At 51.6% G+C, this 14,208-nt stretch overlaps 1 protein-coding gene across 1 annotated transcript in view; it reads left to right on the plus strand.

Annotated features, from left to right (window-relative positions):
* Positions 1–506: 506 nt before the first annotated feature.
* LOC125554998 (disease resistance protein RGA5-like) overlaps positions 507–14,208 on the plus strand; it is a 37,189-nt gene continuing 23,487 nt past the window's right edge. The window contains exon 1 of the mRNA XM_048718329.1: positions 507–874. Within this exon, the coding sequence (XP_048574286.1) occupies positions 507–874 (368 nt within the window). The remainder of the gene's footprint in view (positions 875–14,208) is intronic.

Genomic DNA, 14,208 nt, shown 5'->3' on the forward strand with positions numbered 1-14,208 from the left:
GCCACGCCCCCAACAAGGCCCCCCAGGCGAGTTTTCGGCCGCCGGTGCCAAAAAATCGGCCCAGTCGCGCTCCTAAGGGCCCATTTTTCGCCGGCTCGGGCCAAAATTGGCGCGGGCGGACCCAACCCGAACCCGGCGCGCTGGGGGCACTCAGGGGTGCCGGGCGAATCGTTTTTGGCGCGAAAGAGCCGCGGGCCCTCCTTGCCAACGACTCATCTCTCTTCTCGCTGCTTCGTCGTCCTCATCGCCTCGTTTCCCGCGGCGAATCAATGCCAAAATTGCCGCGCGCTGCCGCGCCGGTCAGCCTCCTCCATTGATGCCTCACGGGCGGCGAAGTGAAGACCGGACGACGTGCGTCCCCTCGCCCGCCACCCGTACACGCGGCGGCCACGCGTAAGCGCGGCGCCTCCGCTTATATAAGCAGACCCCCAGTGCGCCGGTGACACGCATAGAGTCTCCATTTCTCCCCCTTCCTCCCTCTCCTCTCGCCGTCTCCAGATCAAAGCATGGCCGAGCGCTTCCCAGACGACGGCGCAGCGGCGAACGGCTTCGGTCGCCGCCACCTTCACGAGGACGAAGCTCGGATCCTCTTCAAGGCCGACTACCCGGTCCCGTCGGACATGCGGGTGCCCGGGGCGTGGAGAATCAGCGCTGGCGGGGTCCCAGTGCCACCACCGCCCACCGGAGTGGCGCGGCGTGCAGAGATCGCGCGTATACGCGCCTCCCTACCGCGGGCGGCGAGGGAGGGGCCACTCTACGTCGACGACACCCCACTCTGGGAGCCATATTTCCAGTGCCGCCACACCGAGCAGCTCGAGGCCACCAATGGCGTTGTGCCCTCCGGAAGGCTCAACTTCGAGGGGCAGCGCCGATGGTGGGGTGTCGGTGTCAAAACCGGCGGATCTCGGGTAGGGGGTCCCGAACTGTGCGTCAAGGCCGGATGGTAACAGGAGACAAGGGACACGATGTTTTTACCCAGGTTCGGGCCCTCTCGATGGAGGTAATACCCTACTCCTGCTTGATTAATATTGATGATATGGGTAGTACAAGAGTAGATCTACCATGAGATCAAGGAGGCTAAACCCTAGAAGCTAGCCTATGGTATGAATGTTGTGTATGGAGTTGATCGTCCTACGGACTACAACCCTCCGGTTTATATAGACACCGGATAGGGTTAGGGTTACACAGAGTCGGTTACAATGGTAGGAGATCTTGAATATCCGCATCGCCAAGCTTGCCTTCCACGCCAAGGAAAGTCCCATCCGGACACGGGACGAAGTCTTCAATCTTGTATCTTCATAGTCCAGGGGTCCGGCGAAGGTATAGTCCGGCTACCCGAACACCCCCTAATCCAGGACTCCCTCAGTAGCCCCCGAACCAGGCTTCAATGACGACGAGTCCGGCGCGCAGATTGTCTTCGGCATTGCAAGGCGGGTTCCTCCTCCAAATCCTGTGTACCTGTAGGAATAATGTCCGATTTCTGTAATGTAGCGCTCCTCGGCTTCCACGCCCAATTATGGTTGTCTTCCACGCGTCAAACGAATGCGAAAAGCCGGGGTGTTTTTACATCCACACCCCTAGCCGCACAAACAAGCCACCTATTTAACGGGATGGGGATTCAGATCCATACCACATCTTCTCCTCTCCACGAGTTATCATCAGAGTGCTCCCAGCGAAGGTCCATTCCAACATGGCCAGCCGTCGCAGCTCTTCCCCTCGCCCCTCCGGTCCTAAACCCGGGGACTGGGAGAGTTGCACCATCCCGCATAGCGAGTTAGTGTCGCTTCAGGCCAAGGGATTTCTCCCTCAGGCATACATGGTCCCGGTCCGAGACGGTCTCGCCACCTACAATGGCGGAAAACAAGCGGAGAGCACCCCCAATCCTTCTAAAGGAGAGCGGGTGTGCCTCGTCCCTTATTTAATAAGGGGACTGGGATTCCCAATTCATCCATTTCTCCGCGGGCTTCTGGAGTTCTACGGCCTCCAGCTGCACAATCTCACGCCCGCCTCCGTATTACATATTGCGGGTTTCGTCGCCCTTTGCAAGCTATTTTTAGGTGTTGAGGCTCATTTCGCGCTGTGGAAGAGGTTATTCTGCCTGGTGCCCCGTTCCCAAGAGGGGTCTATATATCAAGTGGGCGGAGCCGAAGTATGGCGCATCGCCGGGACCGGATACCTATCCGGAACCCCAAAGAAGGCGTCCGAGGACTAGCCTTCGGAATGGTTTTACATAGATGACGTCCCGCTACCGGGCCCTATCCGGGTCGGTCTCCCCGAGTTCAACAGTGCTCCATTGAAGAAACGCTTGAGCTGGCGTCCGCAGAGCTCTCAGAGAGAAAGCGACAGAGACGTCCTTTACCTGATGGGCCAGATAAGACTGTTGGCTCATTCTGGACTAACCATGATTGGAGTCATGGCCGCATGCATTATGCGGGGGGTGCAGCCGCTTCAATATAGAGGCCACCCCATGTGGGATTTCAACGGGGAGGATGACGCCATGCGTTATGGTCGCAAGGGGCCGGCCTCAGCCGCCGCCCTAGTAAAGATTTTGTCCTCTTTGTACAAGGGAGAAAAGGAGGAATTCCTCCACGTCAACCCGCGGGCCGGATTTACTATGTACGATCCTCCAAGTTGGGTAAGTGAACAATTGCGCTTGTCCATTTGTTTTATACTCCCACGGTTAGATATGTAGTCTAACGACTTTAATGGAGGAACTGCGACAGGAGGTAAAGGATATAAGCAGCCGCCCTCCACAGCCCGAGGACTCAGAACGGACCCTCGATCCGGACTCCGAAGAGGATCCGGATATATCGGTGGAGCTTATCGACGGGGTGTTCCATCAACTAAGCAAGGACAATACCTTGGTAGCCATTACGGCTGATTACCCCGGGTTAATCCCGGCCTCCCAGGTGACAAAAACCAGAGTCTTATTCCCTCGAGAGAGATTCCATTCTCACGTATTCCGGTGTTTCTGACGACAACCGTGTTTCGCAGGGGAGATTTCCGAGGCGGGAGGCCAAACCTGCGGCGGCTAGCCAACGAGGGGCCGCAGGGCCCCGTGGGCAAAAAGGGATGCAGTCCGGACTGAGATGCCGGCACAAAGGTATGGCGCACCCTTTGTTTCCCTGGTGTTATTCTGTCAGGGCATATTAACGTTCGTGCTATCTTCAGAACGAAGAGACCTCGCCGGACTATATCCGGAGAGGTTGCCAATCGCGCCTCCACCAGCCAGGCTCCAACGTCTGGCCAGGAAGTGGAGGCGAGCACAAGGCACGCACCGGACGCTCCTCCGACAGAGGATGCGGACCGGCTGTCTGCCACAAATTCTGAAGTGGAGAGTGCCATGAACCACAGGCGTCGCCGGACTGTTCTGCGCGATGCTTGTTTCTCCCAAGAGGCTTTAGATGCCTTTAATTTGGGAGATGCGTACCTCCGTGCCGCTCAAAATGGTTTAGCCAGAGCCACGGAGCAGTATGTAAAAGACATACGAGTAAGAAAATTTTGGTCAAATATATATATACCAGTAGCCCCCGAGACTTGAAACAGTTAGAGTAACTGATTTAAGGATCATTTATTATGCAGGTTCTTACTGAGAAGAATAACGCACTGTCCCAGGAGCTGGAAAAGTGCAAGGCCCAACTAGAGGCCGCACTAGCCGCAGCAGGGGAGCCCAAAGAGACCCCCTCAGGTAAGATGCACTTCGAAAGATTAGTATTGTGCGGTTTGGGTGCAAATATGACAAATCATATTGCAGATGGCGCCGGACTCGATCCGGAAAAGCAACAACTCTTACGCCGGCTAAAGGCCGGTGAGAGTACGTTGACAAAGGTGAGGCGAGAGAAGAATGATCTTCAGGATGCCAACACCAAGCTGGACGTCGAACTTAAAGATGTTCGTGGCCAGCTGTCGGACTCCACGAAGGAGAATCAGCGGCTTCGACGCGGCATATTTAGTAAGTGCTTGAACGAACTTTGAAAAAAAGGTTCGGCGAGGAAGTCGATTAACAGAGTAATGTCTGTAGGTGTGCTCACAGGTCGTCCTGCAGAGGAGATGCCCAGTTCTACGGGTGACCTTCTTCCCGAACTCTTACAGCTGCACGAGCGAATTCGGCAGGCGATGCGAGGCGTTGCCCAAGCCTTATGGCCTGCTCACTCCATACCCGAGGGCCTTGGAGATCTTGCGGAGAAGCTGAAGGGAGCTCGGCGGCGCTTCCGGTTGTGGAAGATATCGGCCTGCCGACAAGGCGCTAGGGAGGCCTGGGCCATGGTGAAGACCCGTTTTACGAAGTATGACCCAAACCACATGGCCGAGGTCGGACCAGTCGGGCCTGACGGGAAGGAGATCCCTGTAAGCTTAGTATACGGCCAAGTAGAGTTGGCCGCGAAGTATTCCCCGCAGGACTGTAAATTAGATAGCCTGTTAGATGGTATAGAAGAGGAATACAATCAGTCAGAATGACTATGTAATTTTGAATTGACATGTGTAATGCCTTCTAGCCGGATTGTAGACCGTTTGTCGTTGCCGACCTTTTCACTTCAACCTCGGGACCTGACGGTCCGGAGTGTGTCCGAATACCATGGCGGTTATGTAAGAACCGGGGTATGCGTGGAGACCAGGCGTAGGGGTCATTAGTGCTTTATCAGACAAGTGCCCAACTAGTTATGTTATATTACATGGTTAGTAAGAAACATCTTCCAGAGAGAATAGTTCCGTTAGGGGTTCCTTTCGCTGGGGAGGCATGCCCTAAAGTGCATGTCCGGACTACATGAAAAGACGCATAAAAAACATCTGGGGGCGCATAAAATTAGTAAAAAGATCATCTTTTATTTCACCGACCGAATATTCCCTTAAGAACGCTAGCTTTCGACTTCACCCAGTTTGAGGTACACATCCGGCTGACCCGGCAGTAACAATCACAGAGGTGCTCCCTTTACCGCCTAGCCGAACAATCGGGAACGTAGGGGTAAGCACAGGAGCCAGGCAACCCAGCTTGGCCAAAACTTAAGTCATATCGATGCATATAATGGTGAAGAAAAAGGTACATGCGGAAGTATGACGCATGTGTTGGGCGTGAAGCCCGTATAAATAAGCTTCTGTTAAAGAAGCCCCCAGGTTTAATGAGCGCGAGTGGCGCGTCACTTGATGAGCCTTTAAGGGCTATAAGGGGTAATAGGGGAAGGAGAGAAATGTAAGACAGAAAAATGCAAAAAATGGACAGAGGAAGGAGACGAACACAGAGTCCGGCGCTAGGCATAGAATCTTCGGAGACGAGTGGCGTTCCACGGGTTCGGCTCGAGTCGGTTATCCGACGCATCTCGCAGGCGGTACGCCCCACCAGTCAGGACTTGGTCGATTATGAATGGACCTTCCCACTTGGGCTTGAGTTTTTCCTTTTTCTTATCCGGCAGGCATAGAACTAGTTTGCCAACATTGTAATTTTTGTCCCGTACTTCTCTGCTTTGATATCTTCGGGCCTGTTGTTGATAAAACGCGGAACGGGCTTTTGCCACGTCGTGCTCCTCCTCCAAGGCGTCCAAGTTGTCCTGCCGATCGAGCTCGGCTTCTCTTTCTTCGTACATGCGCACTCTAGGTGAGTCATGAATTATGTCACAGGGCAGAACTGCCTCTGCGCCGTACACCATAAAAAATGGTGTGTATCCGGTGGTGCGATTTGGCGTGGTCTGCAGCCCCCTAGAGCACGGAGTCGAGCTCCTCTACCCAGTGCGTGTTAGATTCCTTGAGGGACCGCACTAGTCTGGGTTTAATGCCGCTCATGATAAGACCATTTGCACGTTCGACCTGGCCGTTAGTTTGTGGGTGATAGACGGAAGCATAATCGAGCTTGATGCCCATGTTTTTGCACCAGAGTTTTACCTCATCGGCTGTAAAGTTTGTACCGTTATCGGTTATGATGCTGTGGGGGACGCCATAACGGTGTACAACCCCGGATATGAAGTCTATCACAGGTCCGGATTCGGCCGTTTTAACAGGCTTGGCTTCTATCCATTTGGTGAACTTATCCACCATGACCAGTAAGTATTTTTTTCTTATGGGTTCCACCTTTAAGGGGTCCGACCATGTCAAGCCCCCAGACCGCAAAAGGCCAGGTGATGGGTATAGTTTGGAGTGCGGTGGGTGGCATATGGCTTTGGTTGGCAAAAAGTTGGCAACCAACGCATCGTTGGACTAGGTCCTGAGCGTCTGCCCGGGCCGTCGGCCAATAAAAGCCTGTACGGAAAGCCTTGCTAACAAGGGACCGAGCAGCGGCGTGGTGACCACTAAGTCCGGCATGAATTTCAGCCAGAAGGTTCCGCCCTTCCTCTTCGGAGATGCACCTTTGAAGGACTCCGGTAGTGCTTTTCTTATAAAGCTCTCCCTCATGGACTCTATAGGCTTTAGATTACCGCACTATGCAGCAGGCCTTGTTTTGGTCCTCCGGGAGTTCCTGCCTAGTGAGGTAGGCTAGGAATGGTTCTGTCCACGGGGCGATAACCGCCATTATTACATGGGCTGAAGTTGTAATTTCATTGGCAGGGCCTCCAATTATGTCAGATTGTTCAGCGTCGAGTGGTGCGGCTGGGTCCGGGCTGTTATTTGCGGGTTCCCCCTCCCATGCTACGGATGGCTTGAACAATCTTCCCAAAAAGATGTTGGGGGGGACTGCATCGCGTTTTGCTCCGATGCGTGCTAGGACGTCCACTGCTTGATTGTTTTCCCGGGCTATATGGTGAAACTCCATCCCTTCGAACCGAGCTGACATTTTTAGGATGGCATTGCGGTAAGCTGCCATTTTTGGGTCCTTGGCATCGAAGTCTCCATTTATTTGGGATATCGCGAGGTTTGAATCCCCGCGTACCTCCAGGCGCTGGATACCCATGGATATTGCTATCCGGAGACCATGTAGAAGGGCCTCATATTTGGCTGCATTGTTGGAATCCGTGTACATGATCTGGAGCACATACTGGACTGTGTCTCCTGTGGGGGACGTCAGGACGACGCCAGCCCCCAGTCCGGCCAACATTTTGGAGCCGTCGAAATGCATAATCCAGTTTGAATATGTGTCGTACTCTTTAGGGAGCTCGGCCTCCGTCCATTCTGCGACGAAGTCGGCCAAAACTTGCGATTTAATAGCTTGCCGTGGCTTATAGGTTATATCGAATGGGAGGAGCACGATGGCCCATTTTGCAATCCGGCCCGTTGCGTCGTGGTTGTTGATAATATCGTTGAGTGGTACTTCCGAGGCTACTGTTATGGAACACTCTTGAGAGTAGTGTCGTAGCTTCCGGGATGCCATGAATACCGCGTATGCAATCTTTTGATAATGCGGGTACCGTGATTTGCATGGAGTGAGGACAGTGGACACGTAGTAGACCGGCCTTTGAAGGGGGAATTTGTGTCCGTCCGTTTCCCGCTCGACAACGAGCACTGCGCTAACAACTTGATGTGTTGCTGCAATGTACAATAACATTGGTTCGCCGGTATTCGGCGCGGCCAGGACTGGATTTGTTGCCAATATGGCTTTTATTTCATCAAGTCCGGCTGTGGCGGCATCCGTCCACTCGAAGTGTTCGGTGCGCTGGAGGAGGCGATAGAGGGGTAGTGCCTTTTCTCCCAAGCGGGAGATGAAGCGGCTTAAAGCCGCCACGCATCTGGTTAGTTTTTGTATTTGTTTGAGGTCCTTTGGGATATCCAATTGTGACAAAGCTCGGATCTTGGCTGGATTTGCTTCAATTCCTCTACCGGATACAATGAAGCCCAAGAGCTTTCCGGCTGGAACGCCGAAGACGCATTTTTCCAGGTTGAGCTTGATGTCATATTTTCGGAGGTTATCGAATGTAAGCCTCAAGTCGTCTACTAGAGATTCGACATGTTTTGATTTGACAACCACATCATCCACATACGCCTCCGCTGTTTTGCCGATCTGGTTTGCCAGACATGTCTGGATCATGCGCTGATATGTTGCGCCAGCGTTTTTCAGCCCAAAGGGCATTGTGTTGAAGCAGAATGGGCCGTATGGTGTGATGAATGCTGTTGCAGCTTGGTCTGATTCTGCCATCTTGATTTGATGGTAACCGGAGTATGCGTCAAGGAAACACAACGAATCGTGTCCTGCGGTGGCATCGATGATTTGATCGATACGGGGGAGGGGGAAGGGATCCTTTGGGCAAGCCTTGTTAAGGTCTTTGAAATCAACACACAGGCGCCAGGATTTGTCCTTCTTTGGTACCATCACCAGGTTTGCTAGCCAGTCCGGATGTTTTATGTCTCTAATGAATCCGGCCTCCAATAGCTTGGCTAGCTCCTCTCCCATAGCCTGTCTCTTGGGTTCGGAAAAACGCCGAAGGGCTTGTTTGATAGGTTTGAATCCTTTTAGGATATTTAAACTGTGTTCGGCCGGCCTGCGTGGGATCCCTGGCATGTCTGAAGGGTGCCAGGCAAAAATGTCACAGTTCTCACGTAGGAACTCTCGCAGTGCGGCGTCTACATAAGGGTTCAGTCGTGCCCCAATGGAAGCTGTTTTATTGGGGTCCGTTGGATGGACCTGGAATTTGACTATTTCGTCGGCTGGCTTGAAGGATGTGGATTTGGATCTCTTGTCGAGTATCACATCATCCCTGTTAACCGTGGAGCGCAGTGCAGTCAGTTCCTCGGCCGCTAAGGCTTCAGATAGTGCCTCAAGGGCTAATGCGGCCGTCTTGTTTTCGGCGCGGAGTGCTATGTCCGGATCACTAACTAGAGTGATAATTCCTTTTGGCCCGGGCATCTTAAGCTTCATGTACCCGTAATGGGGTATTGCTTGGAAGATTGTGAATGCTTCCCGCCCTAGTAAAGCGTGATATCCGCTTTTGAATGGGGCCACCTGAAACATGATTTCTTTAGACCTGTAATTATCCGGCGTGCCGAACACCACATCTAGTGTGATTTTTCCTGTGCAGCGCGCTTCCCGACTAGGGATTATTCCTCTAAAGGTTGTGCTGCTTCGCTCGATGCGGTTCCAGTCTATTTCCATTTTTTGAAGGGTTTCCTCATAAATGAAGTTTAGTCCGCTGCCTCCATCCATGAGCACCTTGGTGAGGCGAAAGCCGTCCACTATGGGACTGAGGACCAATGCGGCTGGTGCTCGGGCTGTTTGGAATTTAGGTTCATCACTTGCGTTGAAGGTGATAGCAGTGTCGCTCCATGGGTTTATTGTTGCTAGTTGATAGACTTCGGCGATGCTGCGGAGTGTTCTTTTTCGCATATTACTTGATGCGAAAGTCTCGAAGACTGTGAGAACGGTACTAGAGTCCTCGGGCTGGCTTTCTGCGGCCTCCAAATTTAAGAGGCCCTCGCCAATTTTGGCCACCTGCCGGAGTATCCAACATGCTCTAAAGCTGTGAGTTGGTGTGGCGTCCTCTGTTCTGTGAATTCTACAAGGTCCATCAAGCCACCTTTCCAGTACGGTTCCATGCCCTGTAGAGGGTTTTGGCTTTTTGGTACTTATCTCGGGTGTCCTGTGATGATGCACCCTCTTGGTTCGGACGGGATTACTATTCAAGGCCGGATTATCCCAAAATTTTATTTCGGTTTTCCAGGCACTTTCCATCGCACAGTATTTTTGTACTATGGACGCCAAGTCAGCAAAGCGTGTAATATCACGACGGCTTATGGCGTTAAGGATTCCCTCGTCCGTGCAATTACTGCAGAAAATTGAGATTGCGTCTCCCTCGCAGCAATCCTTTATCCTGTTCATAACCAGGAGGAATCTGGCCCAGTAATGATATACTGTTTCCTCGGGCTTCTGCCTGATTTGGGAGAGATCGCTTACGTTCGGGTGGGCGGGTGTCGTTGAATCTAAAACCTCACCCAATCCAAGATTCGGAGGCCGAAGAGTTTCCGAACTCTGAAGTTCGGATTCTTGGATGTTGTCCAATGAATCTAGCCCGTTGCCTGACCCTAAGCTCAGGTCTTGAGTTACATCCTCCCATCCGCGGGTATCCGGCTTGGAGGGGTCGGGAATTCGGACGTAGCTAGTTCTTAAAATAGATGAAGAGTCGCCGCACTGCGCCTCTACCACGGCAACGTGGTGGGTGACTTGGGGAGAGTTAATTTCTCTTAGATCGGGTTTAAGCCCAACCTGGTCATAATCCGTAGCGACCCCCAGGGCGGCGATGCGATCCAAGAGCTCGTTTATGGAAGAGAGCTCCATTGGATCTAGCTGCTCGACGAGCTCCGAGCTGACGTGTAGGTTGCTTTTGATGACCCGAGATTTATCCCTAAAGTGTTTTGGTGATTGATGACAATGCTTTGGCGGACTAATCGTGTAACTTGAGTTTCTCAGACGTTTCATCGCTAGCCACAAGACGGTTTGGTGCCCCTCAAAGACTATTGAAGACGGCGTTTTTCTACGTTTCTTTTTGGTGGATTTGAGTCGTAGGAAAGCCGTACTATTAAGAGGGGGTCCGCGTCAGAAAGGTTCGGGTGGAATCATCACGTACACGTTTTCTTCCTTGTCTCCACCTTTTCCCTGCACTTTGGAGCATCCTCCGTTTATCCTCTATGCAATTGTCCTGGCTGCTGATATTGGACGTGCGGTAGTACTGCTCCCTGGAGCAGTAGTACCGCAGGCACCTGCGATAGTACCATACTTCGGCGCGGTAGTACCGTAGGAGCCCACAATAGTACCGCTCCTCTGGAGCCATAGTACCGTGGCCCCCAGGCCAAGTGCCGCTACATCGCGGTAGTAGGGGCAGATGTAATTTTTTACATCCGCGCCTCCTCGGTAGTACCGCACCTCGTGCGCGGTAGTACCACGCGCGGCCTGGCTCAGCTGCCATGCGGTAGTACCGCTCCTCCAGTTGTAGTACCGTGATGGATTTTTGCATAGTTTGTTTTTCAGCGGAAGTAGGCACAGATGTATTTTTATTCATCTGCGCCCTTACCAGTCTAGGACTTTCCTGCCTTGTGGTAGTACCGCAAGGGGGAGCGGTAGTACCGCGCTTGCAGAAGTACCGTTCTCAGCCTCCGTGCTTCGGGCTTGTTCTAGTTTCTGCCGTTGCCGCGGTAGTACCGCGGTCCCTCACGGTAGTACCGCATGGCCTTGCGGTAGTACCTCTTGTCAGGGGCGGTAGAACCGCAAGTCGCGGGCTGGTTAGGTGGATAACGGTTGGATTTTGTCCACAACTATAAAAGGGGTGTCTTCTTCCTCTAGTTGACTACCTCTTCCACCTCTAAGCTCCATTGTTGCTCTAAGCTCCATTCTCGCCCGATCTCACTCCCTAGCCAATCAAACTTGTTGATTTGCTCAGGAGTGGTTGAGAAGGCCCCGATCTACACTTCCACCAAGATAAATTTAATTCCCCCCACTAATCCCTTGCGGATCTTGTTACTCTTGGGTGTTTGAGCACCCTAGACGGTTGAGGTCACCGCGGAGCCATAGTCCATTGTGGTGAAGCTTTGTGGTGTCATTGGGAGCCTCCAATTAAGTTGTGGAGATTGCCCCAACCTTGTTTGTAAAGGTTCGGTCGCCGCCTCCAAGGGCACCAATAGTGGAATCACGACATCTCGCATTGTGTGAGGGCGTGAGGAGAATACGGTGGCCCTAGTGGCTTCTTGGGGAGAATTGTGCCTCCACACCACTCCAACGGAGACGTACTTCCCCTCAAAGGGAAGGAACTTCGGTAACACATCCTCGTCTTCACCGGCTCCACTCTTGGTTATCTCGCGCTTTTACTTGTGCAAGCTTATTTGTGTTATATCTCTTGCTTGCATGCGTGCTTATTGTTGTTGCATCATATAGGTTGCTCACCTAGTTGCATATCTAGACAACCTACTTTGATGCAAAGTTTAAATTGGTAAAGAAAAGCTAAAAAATGTTAGTTGCCTATTCACCCCCCTCTAGTCAACTATATCGTTCCTTTCAATTGGTATCAGAGCCTCGTCTCTTTATTAAGGACTTTACCGTCCGAAGAGTATGGTTGACGTCGTAGACGATGTGGAGGAGCACTCCAGTGCGAATCCGATATCGTCTACGGGAGATGGGGGTACCTCGATCTCACGTGAGGAATTCAATGTGTCGTTGGACACATTGAAAACCTCCATGACGACCGAGGTCGAGAGCATGTTTAATAAATTTCTAGAAGGGCTTAAACTTTCCACCGCACCTTTGAAAGTGGGTGATCCCACTAACAAGGTGACGGATGCTACCTCCGACAAGGGGGAAGCTACTAGCGAGAAAGGTCCTTCTTCTAGTGGTAAAAATGGCACCAGCATCTTTGCCCATGTGGAACCTCCACTTGTCTATGGTGGACCGATTCCTTCCACTCATTTGAATCATGCCGGCCCGGCCCCTAAGATTGAGAAGAATGTAGATTTTGATTCTTGGGTCTATCATTTTAAGCGTCATTTGAATCATGTGAACACTAACCTTTGGAGAATCATTGAAGAAGGTTTTTATCCGCATGACCGAAGCAACTTCACCCCTAGAGAAGCCGTGGATGATCAATTCAATGAGAATGCTCTCTTCATCATCCAAGAAGCAATCCCGCCCGAAGACCTTCCTCATCTCCGGCCCTACTCCTTGACCAAAGATGCTTGGCGCCAAGTGGTTTCCCTCTATCAGGGAAGCGCAAGCATTCAACGTTGCAACTATGAAGTGGTGCAAGATGAAGCCGATGAGTTTGCAATGAAAGAAGATGAAGAACCTCGTGAGCTTTATCGGAGAGTAACCAAACTCGCGATCTCTCTCCGAGATCATGGAAGTAAGGACACGGATCACAATTGGATCAAGCGCAAATTCCTCAAGGCAATGATGCCCTACCACAAAGCCATGTCCTCCGTCATTCGTCAAAGGCCGGACTTCCACACCTTGTCCTCAAGTGATGTGTTGGATGAGTTTGTTGCTATGAGCATCTTGGACAAGACCGCCGACAATGCGGTACTTCGCTCTCAAAGAGTAAAGAAACCCAACCTTTCTCTAAAGGCCAAGGTTAGTATGGAGGAAGAGGATGAAGAGGAGAAGAGGAGAGCAACCTCGAAGATACGAAGTATGCCTATCATGAACACATGGCCCTTGCTTCAAGGCAATTTTGGAGCAAGAAGAACTCAAGGCCCAACTTCAATAAGAACAATTCAAGTGGCGCAAAGGGCAAGCAATGAGTGAGGACTTGCTTCAATTGTGGCAATGTGAGCCACTTTGTTGCGGAGTGCCCTTATGAGAAGAGGGAAGACAACGGTGTCAAGCTCATCCGAAAGGACAAGGCCAAGTCTTTCCCCAACAAGAGCAACTTCACCAAGAAGACTCCTCACAAGGCGTTGGTGGTACAAGAAGAGTACAATGAGGATGATGACGGTGATGAAGATGGTGAGTCAGTTGCCATGGCCTCCGTTGCCATTGCGACGACTCCACGGGTGTCTCTCTTCGACTCACCCAATGAGAGCATCACCGCCAAGTGCCTCATGGCTAAAGCCACCAACAAGGTAACCCCCAACATCAAAACTACCATCATTAATCATCCTTCTTCGACGGATAGCATTGATGAACATGAGGGAACTAATGTGGAGGAGAATGAGTTTGAGGCCTTTATGGGTAAACTCAAGGGTAAAGCCAAGAAGCACTTCGTTGCTCTCTTGGAACAACTTGGTGAAGCCAATGACATGATCGAGGCTCATGAAGATACCATCTCTAAGATGGAGGGCATAGTCGAGACTATGCCGATGAGATTTCGGATCTTTCCAATGCTCTTGAGGAAGAGCGTGGTCTTCGTTTGGCTCTTGAGGAGTCACACAACGATGATCATGCTAAATTAAAGAAAGATCTTGATCATGCTCTTGTTGTTTCTCGTGTGCTAAATTCCGAGAAGGCCAAACTTGGGGTTGATCTTGCTAGACTCAAGGACGAGTTTGATATACTTGACAAGGCTCATAAGACCTCGAAAGGTATTCATGCTAGTCTCAAGGAGTCTCATGATCAACTCCAAGTGAAGCTAACTAAGGAGAAAGCCATTTTTCCTCATATGGTTTTAATTGATAATGCAAATGCTACTAACCCGTGTTGTGAGCATGTGCATCTTATTGAGGAAAATGCTAAGTTGAAGGAGCAACTTGAGAAAGGCCTTGTGTCATGCATACAAGGTGAGAAGAACCTCAACGACCTTTTGAGCAATCAAAAGGAAGTTGTGGCCAAGGAGGGGATTGGTTTCGCACCCAAGCCCAAGAACAAGAAGAAGA

Source organism: Triticum urartu, chromosome 4 (genome assembly GCF_003073215.2).
Source record: "Triticum urartu cultivar G1812 chromosome 4, Tu2.1, whole genome shotgun sequence".
NCBI lineage: Eukaryota > Viridiplantae > Streptophyta > Magnoliopsida > Poales > Poaceae > Triticum > Triticum urartu.